At 36.7% G+C, this 19,644-nt stretch overlaps 1 protein-coding gene across 6 annotated transcripts in view; it reads right to left on the bottom strand.

The window, feature by feature from the left end:
* Window positions 1–19,644, bottom strand: part of FAM184A (family with sequence similarity 184 member A) — a 71,253-nt gene that overhangs the window by 35,580 nt on the left and 16,029 nt on the right. For all 6 annotated transcript variants that reach the window (XM_080588385.1, XM_080588383.1, XM_080588384.1 and 3 more), the window contains exons 2-9: window positions 14,093–14,947; window positions 12,249–12,384; window positions 9,584–9,765; window positions 8,709–8,906; window positions 4,227–4,349; window positions 2,052–2,213; window positions 351–476; window positions 17–163 (exon numbers count right to left, since the gene is read on the bottom strand). In XM_080588385.1, the coding sequence (XP_080444511.1) occupies window positions 17–163; window positions 351–476; window positions 2,052–2,213; window positions 4,227–4,349; window positions 8,709–8,906; window positions 9,584–9,765; window positions 12,249–12,384; window positions 14,093–14,947 (1,929 nt within the window). The remainder of the gene's footprint in view (window positions 1–16; window positions 164–350; window positions 477–2,051; window positions 2,214–4,226; window positions 4,350–8,708; window positions 8,907–9,583; window positions 9,766–12,248; window positions 12,385–14,092; window positions 14,948–19,644) is intronic.

Genomic DNA, 19,644 nt, shown 5'->3' with positions numbered 1-19,644 from the left:
GAGAGACTATAATTACCTGGTCTAAAAGATCTTCAACTTTTTTTTGCCATCCATCCCTGGCCGCATTTTTTTCACGTTCTTTCAGCTGCAATAGTTGAGTCATAGCTGCTTTCTTATCCTCTTCATGTTGAAGCCTCAGCTCTTCACGAAGCTTATTACATTCCTGTCTAAAAATAAAGGTCAAATAATTAAAATGCAAGAAGTTAAAAAGAAATAAAAACTCAGCAATAACTGGAAAAGCTTAGATAATACCAAAAAAACCCCTTTGTTTACTTTTCATTTGCTATTATATTTGTACATAATACTTACTTTATTTCTTATTTAAAGAAAACAAAGACAAAAATTAATACTTGCCGAAGATTTTCTGTCCATTTGATTTCCAAGTCACGAGCCATTCTGTCAACTTTGAACTTTTCTTCTTCTCTCATGGCAGCAATCATTGCTTCGTGCTGTTGTCTCTCCTGATCTAGTTCTCCCTGCAAACACAAGCTTTACAATAGAGACTGATCAGCAGCAAAAAAGTATTTCAAACCTTAAATTTATGTATTTATACCCCAAACATCTGTTATAATTGGCTTATAAGCCTTGGACTATAACTTTTTCACTGTGTTGTTTCTGATTTCACCTATTAATACCTATACTTCCACTGACATTTCATACCTGTGGAACATAATTCTGTACTCCTCTAAAAAGCTTTAAAAAGGAATTTGCTAATAAGTCATTTTGGAAATAATCTAAGATAAATGTTATTGCCAGTAGTCTGCTATATATGAATATTTAAATGTGAATAAGTGAAGAGAGAAGAATGTGGTAGTTCATATGCATACTTAAATTACAAAAAACACAGAGCAAGTTATAAACTGTAATAGGTTGCACATCTAATGACCATAGATTAAAAAAAATAAGAATAACAATATCCTGCTTCAAGCTGCTCCTTTTAAGAAAATTACACCAGTATGAAATCAGATTCAGGGATATTTTTTCTTTTGCTCTACTTCAAATATCTGCTGTAATCTTGTAAATGTGCTTTGTTTATTGAGGAAAGAGGAAAAAAAAGTTATGCTCAGTATTAAAGTATCGTAGAATGGCTTAGGTTGGAAGGGACCTTAAAGATCATCTAACTCCAACCCCCCTGCCATGGCAGGGATGCAACCCACTAGACCAGGTTACCCAAAGCCCCATCCAGCCTGGCCTTCAACACCTCCAGGGATGGGGCATCCACAGCTTCTCTGGGCAACGCATGCCAGTGCCTCACTACCCTTACAGTGAAGAATTCCCTCCTAATGTCTAATCTAAATCTATCTTCTTTTAGTTTAAGGCCATTCCCCCTTGTCCTATCATTATCTACCCAAGTAAAGAGTCCTTCTCCATCCTTTTTATAAGCCCCCTTTAAGTACCGAAAGGCTGCAACGAGGTCTCCCCAGAGCCTTCTCTTTCTCCAGGCTGAACATCCCCAGCTCTCCCAGCCTTTCTTCACAGGAGAGGTGCTCCAGCCCTCTGATCATCTTTGTGGCCCGCCTCCTGTCAGTAGATGACCTACTGACAGATTAACTTGCAGTTCTAGAATTTTACATTCATATCAAAGCTTTTCTTTCTTAAAATTTTATAAAAATAATAAAAACAAACAAACAAAAAACCTCTCAGTGTAATCTTATATCTCATTCTAATGTGATTTTAATGAGGTATACAGTAGGTGATGGTAGCCATACTACCTGGAGTTCAGAATGCTGAGCTTACCCACAAAACTGTCTTAGGTGCATGTTTCAATGAATTCTAGAGCCAATACTGTTCTGGGTCATGTTTATCATCAAGACATGAAACTGTCTAGAACAGCAGTGGTGTAACATACCCTTTTTTCACGAAATTCTGTTAACTCAGGCATCTGAGAAGTCTGACTCTGGATATAGTTTGTACAGACATACTATGACAGGTACAGTTCACATAGCTCCTTCAATAATGTATACATTATAACATGTCTTGCCATTTTAATAATAAGACTGAAATCACAGTGACGGTACTTTGCACAATTTATTTTCCAATACTACGGTTACCTCAACATTATACAATGAATCTGTAGTTTCACGCAGTCTTGCTCTTGTTAACTCTAGTTCTTTCTGGAGTATTTCCTGAGCTTCCTGAAGACTGGAGATATGCCCTTCTGCAGTACCAAGGCCTTGTTCACTTTTTCGTACAAGGTCTTGCAGACGACACACCTACAACATATAATTTTGTTTTTTAAAAAAGGTAATTTATATAATTATTACTAACAACAGCCTAGTCAGCTTCGTTTCATTTTCTTCTATTTCTAATTCCAATCTTTTTTTTTCCTTTGCACAACCTGTTCTCCTTTAATATCACTTAATGTTTGCGTATTAAGAAACAAAATCCTGTAATACTGGAAAAGCAAACAAAGATTCAGATTAAAGAATTTTTTACAAGAAAAAAATCCAACCTATATTTGAAGCATTTTGCAAGGAAAGAGGTTACACAAAAGTTCTGAAAATACTTGTAATTTTACTATGAGAAAGCACATTTTATGCAAATTAAAATAATGAGAAACACTATTTCTAAATACGTAAGCTTTAATCTAATGGATAAATTAACTTGTACCAGGGTATGTTTCTTTGTCTTCAGATTGCTACCTGTCCATAGATTAGTCTGTATGGTATATAGTATCTGTAACTTATAATGTGATTATTTCCCTAACTGCTACATAACAATACATTTATGTGTGCCTGTTTGTACTTCAGTTCCCCATTTGTAAAACAGTACTATACTTCTTTTGCTTTAAGTAAGAACATTAGAAACTAAACATTGTACATTAAACGGAAAAACTTTTTTTCATACGTAGGCTGGAAAAATGGAGTAATGGCAGGCAGAGGAGACCAAAGAAGAGCAGCTAAAGGGAAGTGAAGTTTTTTTCAGAATTAACAGTCTATCTCATTGCCTCTTCATGTTGATATAAATATCAAGGGATAAGCGTCTTAAAATATTATCTTTGGGTTTCTGGGTAACATTAACTACTGCTTCTGTTTGTTAGCATAATTATATGCAAGTACTGAAAGCTGTTTAAAATGGTCTTTAGTAAAGTCATCAGAAATCCTTTGCATGGAGAGGGCAGTCTAAGAACTGGCCCTATCAGAGACACAGACAGACTTTCTAAAAAATCTTGATTGGTCAAAGGTGAAATGAGGAGAAATAAAAATAAAATAAAAATAAAAGAGGAATTCACCTAGGAATCTAAAGAGTAAAAAGGCAACTTCATCCTAAGATATGTGAAAAAGTTGGTATCGACTTAATCAGAACACTCAAAGAAATTTCTGGCAAGTATTTAAGATGACGCCCTTCTTAAGTAGCTTGATGCTAGGAATAGGCTTAATGAGGCTTGAATCTTCCTTGTCCTTTGGCTAAGACAGTTGCTGTAAAAAAAATTCTGTCAACAAAGAAAACAGGATGGCATAGGTTTAAAAACAGCCTTCTCAGCAGAGATGCTGAGTTAATGTCTGCAGAAAGCCATAAATATATGCCTACTGTTAAATGAAGTCTTTAACTTAAAAACAAACAAAAAAGGAAGAAGAAGCAGAAACATAAGAAATAAGCTAAAGATGTGCCAGACATTTCACAGACAAGTTTCTTCCAGGTCAGTGAACACACTGAGAAACTATTCTCAATTGTCAATATTATAAACTCAAAAATAAAAGCGTATTTATTCAGATGCGATTAACACAGACTGCATATACCAATATGTTTTAAATAATTTGGCTCATTATAGGAAAGTGTTGCATGTCATCTTTTGCTGGAAATATATGAAGACGATCTGCAAGTTAGGAAGCTGACTAAAATTCACAGTATGTTAATTACAAACAAATATGGGTTTAATTACAAGTTATTCTTTCCCCTCTTTCTCTCAACATACTTGTGTAGAGAGATCTTAGTAGCTTAAGCGAAGTTAAGCAGAGTAAAAACAAGCACAGCTGTTTATGTCAAATTTTTGTACTTTTTTTTTGTTAATTTTGTAGAAGACTATAAAATCATTTCTCAGGAGTCGAGTAACTTATGCCTGAAGAATATTCCACTTTAAATAGAAATAATACTCTGCACAGACTGAACAGTGTAGTCCTTGCTTTGCACTGGAATCTAAGCACAAACTGAGTACAAGCTCATTATTGATTAAATGTGATCTAATACACAGGACTATTAGCTGATACAATTAAGTTAACCCTTGCCTCCTGATTGGCAGAAGTTAGTTTTGTCGTCAATTCTTCTTTCAGATTTTCCAGCTGTTGTCGAAGCTGATTCTTATCATCCTCCAAATGCAGTTTCTCCTTCTCAAACTGCTGCTCCAGCTCCTTCAGAAATAAGAAGAAATGTTAAGGATCTGTGATAAGGTTATCAAAAAGTACAGGTATACCACATGAAAATTCTTCGTCTTTGCATAAATAATATTCCTGATCTCAAGCAAGAATTGTCCTTTCCTTAAAGTGATAAAACATGAACATTTACTTCCATTTATAATAGAGGTATTAGTTTTTCAGCTTATTTTGTCATCTAACATCCTTGATTAATCACAAAATAAAGACATACAGGACTTCCTTCTCAATGATTAGTTTACTTTGCATTTAATTAGCAAAATCATTAAAACTACATCTACTTTCATGCTTCTGCATTCCATCAACAACTGAAAAATTTTCACTTTGTATAAAATTACACTGATAATGCTTATCTGTTGGCTTTTAACCATTTACCTGCTACACATATCTGAAAGACAATAGCAAAACTTAAAATCCAGACTGAGCTTTAAGAAGTTTTTCATGCTGTTACAATTAAAAATAGATATCTAAATAGTCACATGTCATACATATAAATTTTATATGGAATCCAAACTAATCAACAATTTGTCCTCAAGTTCAGCTATATGGAAGGAATAAGATAACACTGTTTTCCTTCAATTGCTGTAGAGTAACAGCCAAATTCTGTTGTTTTCGGAGGACCTGATGAATTACTGCAACAAATGATGCTTAAGTGAGACTTGTTCAATCTTTCTGTTTGCACTATGAAATATGCTCTTTGCAAAATTTCATTGGCACTAGTCAGACCCTATTCTGATAACTGAGTAATTAGTTCTTTTATGACACTTGTCAGTACAGCTGTGCAGTTCTGAAAAATTATTAGCAACTCTATTTTCATAATCCTTCTATAAGCTGTAAAAATGGCTTCAGTTCATTTTATAGATGGAAAAATTGAAGCAAAGAAATATTTAAAGCCATTTCTTCAGAGTCCTATTCTCATTCTTTAGAGAACTCATGTCCCATTTTTTCCAGACTACTAAACCCATGATGACTTTCCCAGTCTTTCAGTCCCAAAGAAATCCTCATGTTGTCTACCCAAAGGCTTCTTGTACTATGCTCCTTCCTCAGATTAAGACTCAACTCCTCTCAGCATCTGAGACCATCCGTGTCTTCCTTGAATTACTCAGAAAACAAACAAACAAAAAAAGTGACATATTTCACAGAGGAGATAGTATACCGATTAAGAAATACTGAGATCTAGACCCTGACATCTTTTGATAGTTAACTTCCCCTGACTAGAATCAAGTTTCACAATTCTCACATTTATAGGCATTCCCTATTTTAACTAATTTAAAGATTTTTTTTAACTAATTTAATGATTTAAGAACAACTATCTTATGATACCTCCCTTTTATTCTCTATGTTACTTTTAATAACTATTTTTTTAAAAAACAATTTTTGTAAGGTAGCCAGAACATAAGATAAAAACACTGCTGACGCAAACATGTTCTAAAATAACAGATGTAAAAAGATTTAAATATTTTCATCAGGTGTACAGAAAGACTATTACATATTGAAAAGCAATGAAAATACTTACAGAAGGCAACAGTGTCCCCTAGTAAATTACTCTTCCTAAGCATCAGTGACTACAGCAGAAATATTTTAATAAAACAATAATGTAACAAAAAAGATACTATAAGGAAAAAAAAGAAAAAAGCTACAATGTAACAACAACAAAAGATCTCTGTAGTTTCAAGTCCAACTGGCTGTGACTCTGCCTGTCACAGAACTCTTTTTCCCCTGTAGTCAGTATAAGAGACTCACCAGGCCCCAGAACAATCCTGCTAACTTCAGTGAACTTTAACAGAATTCCCAAGTTCAGTTTGCCTAAATACCAGGATCAATGGCAGCTTCAACAGGTCCCCGCTATATGCTGCTATATACTTCGATCTTCTGAGGTCCCTTCCAACCTGGCTTATTTTGAAATTCTAAACTCAGCTTTCAGGTACCTACCGCTCTAGACCTTTACAGATACGCAGTACGGGTACCTCAGCACAGGTACAGGAAGCTGATCTAGGACAAAACACTTTCAGTTTTCCTGACAGCACTTATTTATGAGAGAGCAGTGCTGGAATCAAGTCTGTGTCAAACCTCAGAGGAAAATGGGTAATGCTCCTGTATCACAGATCTGATTTCCTCTTCCACAACCACCTTCTTGGTTTTGCCTAGTGCCTCAGCTTGCTCGTACCTTGCTTACAGGTTGCAAGCTGCACAGCTCCACAGAACTGCAGTTTCCTCTACTTTATATCCCAAACGTAAATGTAAACATGTAAAACAACAGCAAAGAGAAATAATTAACAATATTCTGAAATCTTTTATAGTAATCATGAATCAACAAGAACTGCAATTAAATAACATCTGTAAAATCTAAAATTTCTTGTACCTGTAACCTCAAAGTTTTACTGTATCCATTAGTATCCCAATATTATTATTCCCATAGCAATCAAATTCTTGAACTGAAAGTGAAAAGTCCCTGTGGAACCATCCAATTACATACAGAGCAGAATGAATCACAGTTTTAATTTTAAACTGAAATTTTCAAAATGTCTTTTTCTTCCTTTTTTTTTTTCCTTCTTCTCTGTACCCTCTAAAAAGTAACTTTAAGGCATGGACCTTTTTTTTTTGGTCGGTAATGGATATGATATGAGCAGATTTCTACCTTTTGCTGCACAAGACCAACTTTAAAACGTTTTGAAACCTTCCATGTTCAACAAACTAGAAACAATAACTACCTCAACTGGAAACAGTCTGATTTTCAGGTAGTAAAAAAGAGTTTACACATAAGCAACAGATTTTTTCTGGTTTAAAACTGTAAGCTTAGCTATTTTATAAAGTTCGAAAAATGAAAACATTCATCACAAAGATTTCTTTAAGTATGAGCGACACATCTTCATTTGGCAATCTTCCAGAGGGAATTCTTCAGCGTGAGGATAGCTTCAGCAGTTAATGCAATTATTCTTTGCTCTCTAACCCACTCTGGATCATTTCCAGTGTTCCACATATGACTCACTAGTAAGAGTCTAAGAGTTAAATGCTTAGGAGTGCATCAATAAGAATTTTTATGTATTTGGTCCTGAAACGTGGAGAAATCAAACAATTGATACCAGTAAGTACTGCCTGGAGTAGCAGAGAGAATTCCTTTCGTACTTTACCATAAAGAATTTATTCCCCCTTAAGAAAAACGGGGAATACTAGTTAAATTACAGTTAAAAACTGCAGTTCTTTTGCAGATAAGTCTTTGTGTTTACTGAACCTACAATTAATGTTCCTACAGATAAGTTTTCTTCTGTATAAGAGTAAACCTAGGAATAAGAAAACCTCAGTATCTTTTCAAAGAAGGCAAATGAAGCCACAAACAAAATTGACCCTGCCCTACCCCCCCAAAAAAAACCCACCATCTTACTGAAGTGAACGTAAATATTCCCAGACACCTTTACAATACATTGTTTTAATAAAAGGCATTTTTGAAGTTACAAACAAAGTAAACGTGAAAGATCAGATGCATATCTCTCTCACAGAACTACTTCCATTACTGGGAGACACGGAAAAAATCTTTGTGATTTATTCAAAATAAGATTAAGAAGCAACACGTTAGTAAAATAATTTGGGAAATAAAATCAGTCCAAGACCCACACCACTGCCTACAACTGTGTTTCTTGTTATATTTCTTGTGGACACTGACCAGAAGAGCACAACAAAGCCTTACATTCAATGATTAACATTTATCCCGTATCTTTTTTATACGGCAAAACTTGTGTATAACACATATACAATCAGACTATGAAATAATACGTCAAAATTTGTCCTCTCATCCCAAAAGGCAAATTCTGTGAAAGTGAAAAGCCTTTATATTTCAGTATTCTAGTCAAAGGTAAATTAATAGTCTACATACAATTAGCATAATTTTATGATATGTTAGGTACACCTGTTGTCTTCTGAGCATCCATAAAGTACTAATATATTATCTTTTTATATTTCTGGACTGTTTATGGGGATTGTAAATAACCTTTAGCCTCCTTCAGAAAAACTAATCTTGAGCGATATTCCAACCATTCTGCATATGGATCACAAAACTGGAAAAACACGCTTACTACACTCAAAAGTGGTAGCCTTCGTCACAAAGAAAGTTGTTTTGAGCTGAAAATATTTCTTCTGTATGCAGAAAAATAAGAGCACTTTTTTTTGGTAAGGCATGTGTTACTTTATTAAAGGCTGAGTAGTTTCTTCAGAAAGGCCCAGCAAATCTGCAGGTAGCTCCAAATAAGACTTGCCATACAACAAAACCATGCAGTACAAGGCTCAAATCATAATACTTGTTTTTTTGGAATACATTTGATTATTCAGAAAAATCAAACCTACCATCTGCAGTTTTTTCTTATCTTTATTAGCATTACTGTGTGCAGCCTCGATTGCAGTATGGTGTTTCCAGGTCAATTCTTCTAAAGTCTTTGAATGAGCCTCCTTCAGCTGTGCAGCCTCTCCTTCTAATCTTGCTTGCAGTTTTACCAACTCCTTCTCATAATATTCACGTTGTGTCTCCCTTGCTTCATTTACTTTCTACAAAAGATGAAGAGAAAAAAAAAATACTTCTATTCAAGGGTAACAAAATCCTAGCACCATTCCAATAAGACGAAAAGATACAAAACATTACTGATGACATAAACCAACAAAAATTAACTTTCATATAAAGCAAATTGAGTGAACACTAAGCACTGATTAAACCTGTATGTAACCAAAAACTAGTTTAAATATATCCATGCAAAACAATATATTCATTTTAAAATCTTTTTTTTTTCTTTTTTTTCCCCCCACTATTTAATCTGGGGAAACAGCCATCAGGTATCAAGTCTATAGAAAATTTCAGCTCATTGGTTTCAAACATGTGCAGCACTTTTCAGAGACTTTATTTTTTAATTTATTATTTAACCATTTCACCTTTTTTCTTACCAAGACACTTTTGATACTAGCATCTATGCATATCACCGTAAGTTATATGAGGTTGCTTAAAAGATGTCCAAAGCAGTCTGAACAATATCTAATCTGATCTCCCTCTGCTCTCACTTTAAACCCTATGTTAGTTGTTCTATGTTAAAACATGAAGTACATTTGGAACATACTAATACAGGTCCTAGTCCAGTCTTACCAAACTTAAAAATGAAAACATATTCATTTTTTCCCCCTTACAATTCTAAGTCTTATGCTTTTATTCAGCTAAAGCCAGTAGGATGTCTAACCTTCTCCAAGGCCAGAATCTGCTGTCTTTGTCGCTCATCCAGACTCTGTGTTTTGCTTTGTAGTAAATTTCTTTCCTCTTCCAGTTGGGACAGTTTTTCCTTTAATCTAGACTTTTCTGATTCCAAATCTCTGATTGTAACTTCTTGAGTCATTTGGGTAGCTTGAAGCATTCCAATATGACCTAGAAACAACATAACTCTTTAAAACCTTGTGTCACTGTTCCCGTAATTGAAGTACAAATTAATTAATACTCTGGCAATTTCAAGAAGTTAGTGGAAGCTTACATGTTGATCTCAATATATTATCTTTACTGCAATGTTTACATTCCCTTCCATTTTGCCCCTTTTTAGTTTTATCATAAAACATCCCACAGCTGTTGAGGACTTGGTGCTAGGGCTCCTTTAGTTTCAGTTTTTCTGGTTCAAAGTTGCATATTGACTCCAAGAGAAAGTAGAGGTAGGCAAGAGTATGAACATGCACAGTATGTCTCAAAAACTCAGAGAACCTCACCTAAAACTGCACATTTTTGTGTAGCTTGTTGCAGGGTAAAACAGAGATGAACACTGAAGTCTAATGGTAAAGATGTTAGTGTTATCAAACTCGTAATTTCACCACCGTACTAGGTATAGCAGCTAAAGCTATGTAAAACGTAGAATTATACTACATTTTGCTATAAGGATATGACTAAAAGCTGCAACAGAACTCATTTTCTCTATAGCAGGGCATGAGCTAAATCTCTGTGGGTCAGAGGCTTGCTTTTAATGTCTGTCCTGGTTTGGGCTGAGGAGGTAGGGTTAATTCTCTTCATAGTGGCTAGTATGGTGCTGCACTTTGGATTTAGAAGGAAAATAATGTTGATAACACAGAGATGTTCTAGTTGTTGTTGAGTCAGGCCTTCCGGGCTCCTGGTGCTGCCCTGCCAGCAAGGAGGCTGGGGGTGCCCCAGGAGCTGGGAGGAGACACCAGCCAACACAGCTGACCCCAACTGACCAAAGGGATGTGCCCTACCATATGGTGTCCTGCTGAAGAATAAAACGGGGGGAGCTGGCTGGGGAGGTGCTGCCGCTGCTGGGGATGGGCTGGGCAAAAGAGTCAGCAGGTGGTGAGCAATTGCATTGTGCATCACTTGTTTTACTCCTCCTCCTCCCCCCTCCCCCCCCCCCTTTTTTTTCCTTCTCACTTTATTATTAAACTGTCCTTATCTCAGCCCAAAAGCTCCTGTACTTTTCAATTCTCTCTGCCATTCCACTGAGCGTGGGGAGCAAGCAAATAGCTTGCATACTGTTTAGCTGCCTGCCAGGTTAAACCACAACAGTTACAGAAGTTCAGCCATTGCTAAAGATAAACAGAAGAACAATACACTAATTTCCCATAATAGACTTGGCAGTTTTCTCAAATCGCAATATGAGTAAATACTTCATATGGTAATTAAGTACGAGAACTCAGTTTCTTTGGGACAAGATTTTTGACTTCCACATTTGAGCTGACAAGAGAAACCATTCCTAGACAAGGTGGTATCCAATTACCTCACATGGTAATGATTGGTGATTTCAGATTCTCTTACCAGGAAACCTATTCCTTTTATCTATTTACATCCAGTCTTGTGTCCTAGTTGGTCTCTATACTGTCAAAACATATAGCCTAGAGTACTCCAAGCCCCTACCTTAGCTAGCTCGTGTATGCACTTATCCTAGACATAAAGCAGACACACTCAGTCCTTCTGTAGAGCTGCCTCATTATTTGAGGGACAGAAATAAAACCGTGACACGGGCCACATTCACAATTCGAGGGCTAGGCCACATATAGCTATCTGTGCTAGCACACTTGCAGTATTAACGTGTTAATTCTGGGAAGCAATTTCTGTCCCTAAGGCTGACTGGTCTAGCCTGGCAGCATCTCAGCCTTCAAAAGGAAGTGATCTTATCCAAACTGACTCTTGGGATGGGCCCTGGGGCTTGTGCTAACTTCTGGAAAATAATCAGGTATTTCTACGATTGGTCTAGTTGAGAAACACCAAAGATAAGCCAGGTACTTATTTTTAACCTACCTGCAGCACAGTTAACCAGGTTAAAGTCCATGCCCATGTCCTATCACTAAACAGTTTGCCAGAGACACAGCACTAATGAGGTAAAATCCAAATCCACACATGTATAGCCAACTCAAACAATTTTCTATGCCTTTCCTTAGGCCAAAATGCACAGAGAAGTCAAGAAAATAGCTATAAAGAAAACCTGAACAAATTTATAAGCCAAAAAGCCGCTTATCTTCTGAAAATAGGTGTAAAGCAAATTACCACAGTCTCAGCAAAACCACAGAGCAACAGAAAAAGGATGAAGAAACAGGATGCATGTTTCAGTGGTTACATGGAGAACAAAGAAATACAAGACAGAAGCATTTTGTACAAGTATAGTTAAGGCAAGACATTTCAAGGCCTGCAAGATACATACATGGCATACAAATACAACATTTATACAAGTACATAAAAAAGAATTTTAAGTACAATGCATGCAATATCAAAACAGTCTATAAAAAACTTGTCAAACTTCTCTGCACAGCATTAAACAGTTTTTAAGCACTCTAAACCTGCACAAGGCTGAAAGAAAAAAGAAAGGCTAGAATTAATAAATGAAGTTGATTTCTAAATTATGTTACTAACATACATACTGGCTTTGAGAACGAGATCCGTGGCCTGCTGCTGTAAGCGTTCTCTAGCAGCTGCTAGCTCACTTTCCACTTCTTTGTGTTTGCTTAGCAATGACATCTCCTCCTCCTTCACATCATCTAGCTGTTTCTGAAGAACCTAGAGGAAGCATGGTATAATGTCTGTTATTATATAGAATCATGTTTAAATTTAAATGAGCTTTAGGTGAAAATGTAAAGCAAGCGTTATTCAAACAAAAGCTGAAATCTTGCAATATTGTCACCATACTCATTTTGTTCTATGTGTTTTTCCAAAAACATCATTGAAGCACCATAAGATACTGGATATGTGGCATGACAAGGATGCATAAAGAGAAGTGTGACAATATTCAAAAGGATATATGAAAAATAAAAGTGGTAATGTGGTCCACAGATTTTGGGGACCAATTTGAGATGCTTGTTTTCAGGTGTCTCAGAGTTCTTCAAATTGAAGAATACATTATACATGCTGAGCAGTTTTCATTTTCCTTAATTAAACAGAGTTGAAAAGGGACTTTTGGAAGATTCCTTGGGAAACTGCAAAAAGGTATTCTGTATTCATCTTCTGATACATCAAGAAGGTAGCCTTCTTTCACTGTACCCTGTAGCCTTTACACAAGAAAGCAGCAAAATATTGCAAAAGATTGGCTGGAATTAGATTATAAATGGAAAAAGCTAATAGTCCACCTCAGCTCTAACCAATGATGTCCTGGATGCTTCCAGAACTACTAAAACCATCACGTTTAAGGTACTTGGAAACTTGAGAGTTACTAAAACTGCTAAAGTCAAGATACTTAAGTTTCCTCACAGAGATTACTGATCTTCAGTACCCTTAGACCTCAGCACAGTTACCAAAACACAAGCAGTATTTCACAGAATCTTTTCCTTCATGTCCAACATACCCTGTCCTTCCTTTCTGATGACCAAAAAAAAATAATCAGTCTTCATATTTCTGGGATGTTTTTTCCTTCTTTATGGAAAAAAACGTTAGTATTGAACAAAAACTTCAGTATCTAAATAATACTGAAAATATATGCAACACTTTAGTTACTGCTTGTAAAAACATCACCGGAGACTTTTTATTATAAAGTTAAAATACAGAAAGTTTTGTTTTATTTTGTTTTTCCTTGCCTCCCACAAACCTCCTGTTCTCAATACCCAGGATGTTTAGGCCAGGTAGTCATTATTGAACTCTATAAGCACAACTGCACTGAATAAAGAATATTCATTATATTTATCTTGACTGTTCTATGACATTCCTGTACAATACATTTCTGCAGCCCAGATAAGTGGTTTTTCTAGCAAGTGTTCCAGTTTACCAGCATAACATCTCAGTCATTACCAGTCACCATCCTCCTTCCTACACTGAACCTTTTGTTTTGGGAGGTAGGGATGAATTTATGGGAAGACCTGATGCAAAGATTCAGCACTGTTGCATGCACGTGTGTATTCCTAAGTGGTAATGGTTTTGAGTAATCTGTTGAGTACTTTCTGCCCTTTGGGTAATATGGCTGGATCAACCAAGTTCTGGTCATGTGCAGCTGAAAGCAAGACACTTTCCCTGTATAAAGAGACTAAAACTATTCCCTGGGCTGGGGCTTCTAGATTCTACTGGAATATAAACAAATATTAATCCAGTCTGGGAAAATTAAATAAAATAATATAAATAAATAAATAACATCTAGAAATGGATCAAAATCAATTATGAATAGCAGAAAATTCATTTTACATGTTCCAAGCACCTCAACCTAACAGTCTGGCAGAAAGACAGCCTAAATAAGAAAAGAAAAAACAAATCAGTCTTTGACACAACATATTATTGGCCCCACCTGAACATTGTTTTCTGCTGTACTAAGAGCCACTTGAAGTTTTTGGCATTTCTCCCGTAGACTGGCAGCTTCATCCTGGACCATTTGCAACTCAGTTTTAAGCTTTCCCAGATTCTTCCGTAAAATACTTTCTTGGTTTTGAAATTCTTTTCTTAGCTCCACCTCTTTCTCTTTGCAAGCATGCAGACTTTCAGCTGTAAAAAGCTGAGATCTTTTCAAAGAATCAAGTTCATGTTCATAGAAGGTCTGTGCTTTGCTGAGTTTGCCTTCGTAATCCTCAATGAGTTTTTTTCTTTCCAGTCTTAACTCCTCAACTTTATTGTTCAAGTCTTCCAGCTCCAGTCTGTGCAATTCCTCTAGCTTTTCTTGCCCCTTACTCAAGGTAGCATTCTGACTCTGTTGAGTCTTCAGAAGTTCTTGAATCTCAAGCCTATGTGCAGCTCTCAAGTCTTCCAGAGCTGAACGCTTGTCCTTCTCATACTGCACTTGCAACTGTATGAAACTTCGTAGCCTTTCCTCAAATTTCTTTCTAATCTCTTCTACTTCTCTTGACATGGTCACTACACGTTGGACATGCTGGGCTTCTGCACAAAGCTGCATATCCTCAACTCTATCCTTATATGCTTCAAATTCTGTCAAGGCCTGATGTTTCATCTTTTTATGATCTTCCAGTGACTCTTCCAAAACCTGGATCTTTCTCTTAAGATCCATTTCTTCCGCAACTTTACTTTTATACTGCAAGATCTTCTCCCTGGTCTCTGCAAGAATTTGCTGAATTTCTTCTTCATGGGCATCCTTAAGGGCTTGGATGGCAGCTTCGTGTTCGTCATTTTTAGTGTTCAGTGCATATATTACCTGCAAGTATGAAATAACGATATATTGAGAAAAGGCATTCTGTTTTATCTGCCTAATAAAAAAATATAAAATAAAAAAAGAGCCTAGATACTTTGCTACTTTGACAATCTGGCCTGTTTTCCTGATACAAGTAAGTCACCAAATGGTCTTATCAATTTGACTGTATAAACTCTGTATTAGTAATTACAATCTTACACATTTTGTAGAATGGGCTTTTATGCTTTTTAACCTATACTTTTCCTGATCAAAGTTTTGCCTTTATAAGCATGCTGTTGCTGTAAACACCACTGGAGGAAAAGAAAAAAAAACACACTCAACATCTGAAAAACAAAACATTTATTTAAAAGAATTAAAAGCATAGCCTAAAAAGAAATTTGAACAGAAGTTTTCTATCAGAAAACAAACACACACGAAACAGTATAAGTTCCAATTTCCTTTCATGTTGTAATGAAGTCTAAAACTCAAATTCCTTCTTTCCAAATGCTGACTGTTCTTAAATATTTTATTTTAAACAAACCTCAAATGCCAACATTGATTGCTCTGGTTTAAAGGCCTGGGGGTTGCTTGGATACAAGTGTGGGGTTTTTTTGACAGCTTATCTGGGAGACAACCTGTGCATGTTAGTCTCCTAAGGTCTGAGGTCCCTGGCTATGCGAGCTTGCCAACTTCTCCGCTAGCAAGTCAGCTGAACAGAAGGGTAACTGGCGAAGCAGCCAACAGTTTGGGAGCCCAGGAAGCTATGCAGCTCAAAAACTACACTAAAAGGGCGGTCTTTTTTTTTTTTTTTTTAATAGAAAACAAAAAGAAAGTTCTGAAACATCATCAGATACAAATGGAAAAAATACCTAAGCTGCCTCACTCAACTTTATATAGCAAGGAAATAACTTTCTAAAAGTTGACCTGGCATTATTCATTTTTTTTCCAACCTATACAAATATTATTTAGTGAAAGAGAAAAAATGGCTCTGCCATGCTTTTGGTGACTGTGCTCAACACTGCTAATATCTCTGTTGGCAGCAGGTAGTCTTTCGGATTTCCCTAGAAAAAAAATAGTTTTCCTAGTGCAAATGAGCTTTGTAGCTCAGAGACTCAAAAATTTCCTCTAATACATTACCAAAAAAAATGACACTAAGTGACATGCAATTCCATTAACAGAATCATAGCTATTGTTGCAATGCCTGGCACCCAAGGGTTTTCAACCTGTTATACTCTCATTGGTTTTGGTGATGCCAACAGGAACTTCTGAGTGCAAAGCTCTCCTCTTTCTCCTGTCACCAGCATACACTCAAATTTCTCCATTACTGGAGGGTCAAGACACATCATTTGTCCAACCAGTCACAAAAGCGAGTACCACGTGTGCACATGCACAAAACCACACAGGTGCAAGGGCCCCGGTCTGGACCTTGTCCTGATTTACTGATTTAAGTCCTGGGCTTCACCTTGGACCTGCCTCATGACCACAGACTTGAGGCACACGTGGCAGAGTGCACCTGACATGAATGTGAAAGACATTAGCTCTTCTTAACAGGTAAAATCTGCCTCTCTGTATAAACCTAAGCACATAAACTTTGAGATGCCACCCATTAACAGCAGTAAGCTTTCTTCCAAATCCTACTTATTGTCTTTACTGGGCTTACAGTTACCATACACAACTTTTCCACAGGACCTCAGACTCTTACAGCACAAAGCAGGGCCCTTACTTGTCTCTTTAGAAGGTCACCTCCTTTATTTCTCCCTCATCAGCCACTCAAGTTAGAAGGCTTACCGTAAAATGGATGACCTTAAGTTCTGACAAACCTACCACACAACACTGGATTTTCTTCATACCCTGCCACAGAACTTGGACTGTTTTCACACTAACTGCTATATTCCTCATTTTTTCAGTAGACTATTAAGACTCCCAGAATCCGGTATACACAAAATAGAAGTAAAAAACTGCAGCTAAGGTAAACAAGGTGTATAGTATGCAAATAAAAAAGTAGAATACTAGAGTAAGTTTCTGAAGATTCAGAGGTAGAAAGGTTGCAAAAATTGGAGGTGCACAGATAAAACAAGTTTTTGCAGTCTTCATTTATGAATCAAAGGATTAGCCATTTCCTAAGCATGCTTGTTATTTTTTAAAATTAAAATTTTAAAATACCCTAGTTCAACTGCATATTGCCAAGAATTATAAATTGCTCATGTTTTCCCCAGCTCCACTCTAAATGCATCATACACATTGCAGTCCTTATCAGATGACATGAAAAAGGTAGACTGTATTTTCAGTTAGTATATTATTCCAGAAGTACAGACCAAACACTCTCCAAGAATACTATGGGACTATCAGCTAAAAGTCTTAACACTTTTTATACAAAACAATAATGTAACTAATAAGAATCCAATGAAACACTACATGTTTTGGTCTGAAGAACCACAACAGAATTAGTGACAAAAACAGTAATGACTTTTTTATAGCAAGGGCTGGGCACTGGTACTTTTAGTTGTACTTCGTGCGGTAACATTCAGCAAGTCTTTTGCTGCGTTGGTGTCTTGCACCACATGGAATACAAACAGCATTCAATACTTTCAGCTGAAAGATGAAGTTTGACTACTTGGCTGAGAATCATTTTTGGCTCCAAAACAGATGTTATACTCTTGCATAGTCAGCTGCACTTGGGTCATCTGCTCCTGCCAGCAATTTCATCGTGATGGAATGAATGCTTTTCCAATTAAAAATGGGTATCTCACCTTAACACTAGTATTAGGTGCCAAATATATTTTGTAGCACAAAAAAAAAATCACCAAAAATGACTGTGGTTCATTTTCTTCCAGTTTACATGGAAACAGGAACTGATACCTATTAGAAAAAAAATGCAAAGATGAACCTTACATCTCTGGTAAACCTTCATTTTGGACTTAACAGGTGGATCCCAGGGGCAGAGTGTTGTATTCAGCCCAGTCCAGGTGAAGAGCCTTGTCCCCAGTTAGCATGTGGGTGCTGCTGCCAGAGAGTGTTGGTGCTGCATCCACCAGCCCGAACCACCAGAGACTCTAGAGACACCCCAAGACTCGGTCTGTGCTACATCCCTTTTTCGTGAGCTGCAAAAAAACTACAGTGCCAACGACGAATTGCTCATGCATAACTTATTCATGATTTGGAACACGCAAACCAACGAGCCTGACCTACCCCTTCTAGCAGTGGATAAACAAGAATTGAGCTGCTTCACACAGAAAGCAGTAAAATATACTGGGAAACATTAACAAGGCTTTTGTAGGGGCAAGTCACACCCCACAGATACAGCGGGATGCAAACAGAAAACTAAGCCTACAACATTGACAAGAGACATCAAAAGATCCTCCAGGAATTAATTTTAAGTAGTAATATCTACTACAGTCCAGAACAATCACACACTTTGTTACATTTCCTCCTTTTCTTTCTGTCTGTTCACAAGTAGGTATGCTATATATAAGTACTTAAAATGTATGTATTATGACCAATGAAATGTCAAGTGAAGACAAAAGACATAAGATAACCAATCCAAATCCTGAAAAAGTTTGTCTTTACTAGACAAATTTCTGGTCTGCAGCTGTAAAAGCAGTGTCTCCCTCCAACAGCTTCTGCCCAAAACAGCCAGTCAAAGTACTGCACCAGTATTCCTTTGTGCTAAAATCCAACTAGGGCAAGAACTTGACATTTCCCCCCATCCTTGAAGTGTATTGCCACAGGAAATTTACTATAAAACGTCCTTCTGCTGTTCAGTACAGTCTTTGTACATTAACCAAATTTATGCCTAATTAAAATTCATTACTTATTTCTCTTAGAAACTCTGAAAACAAATACCAACTTATTTTTACTTGGGAATGTTTGTTGCTGTAGCAATCTCTAATGCCTTCTGTGTAAAATGAATTGTTTAGAGGATGGTGACATGAAGTTCAGCATAATTTATTTCCAGGCAGAACACATCAACAGATTTCCACTTCTACCTAACCTTTGAATGAAAACAAATTATGGGGAGGGGGTCACTTTCACATTTGTTGTGAAACATTTACACTTAATTTTCTTTTAAAAGAGAAGTCTTGATAAGTCTGGGGACATACACTGTTCACTAACAACTAAGCAAGGCAAGCAGATGTGATGTCACACAAACAAGAAATACAGATGAAATGGCAAGAGCTATTTGAAGATACAGTATAGTCCTATGAGAGTGGTTGAATATTCAGTTGAATAACATTAGCCACTGACTGGAAGCAGTGTGTAAGATGCATGTTAAAGAAAGCTGCAGATGGCGTGCCTGCTGGCCAGATTCTAGTGAACTGATTTTCAGGAGTAAAACATCCAAAAATGATCTGCAGAATCTTGAACCAAAACACCACTTACAGGAGAAAAAGTAGACTTGAAGACCTTGACATAACGATGAGAAGCATTTGGATACAAGTGAAGTGCACCTCTTTACTATAAATCAAAATAGACATGAGGACTTCCCCATTACAAGAGAGATGGATACGTGCATCGCTGCTACTGCTTTGCATGACCTGCCATGTCACGACATCTATTGCCGAGAGAAATGCTCAGCTGTTCTAGCCTTGTGTTGCTGGCTCTAAGAGAGTCATGCAAGTCCACGCTACACAGCAATCCAGTTCTGTACATTCGTGTTACGCTGTTCTCAACCACAGCTATTTCTAGGCAGTATATTACCTGCATGATTAAAAGACACTTTG

Source organism: Anser brachyrhynchus (genome assembly GCF_964034855.1).
Source record: "Anser brachyrhynchus genome assembly, chromosome: 3".
Taxonomy (NCBI): domain Eukaryota; kingdom Metazoa; phylum Chordata; class Aves; order Anseriformes; family Anatidae; genus Anser; species Anser brachyrhynchus.
Note: the sequence above shows the minus strand (reverse complement) of the source record. Positions and strands in the feature narration are given on the sequence as shown.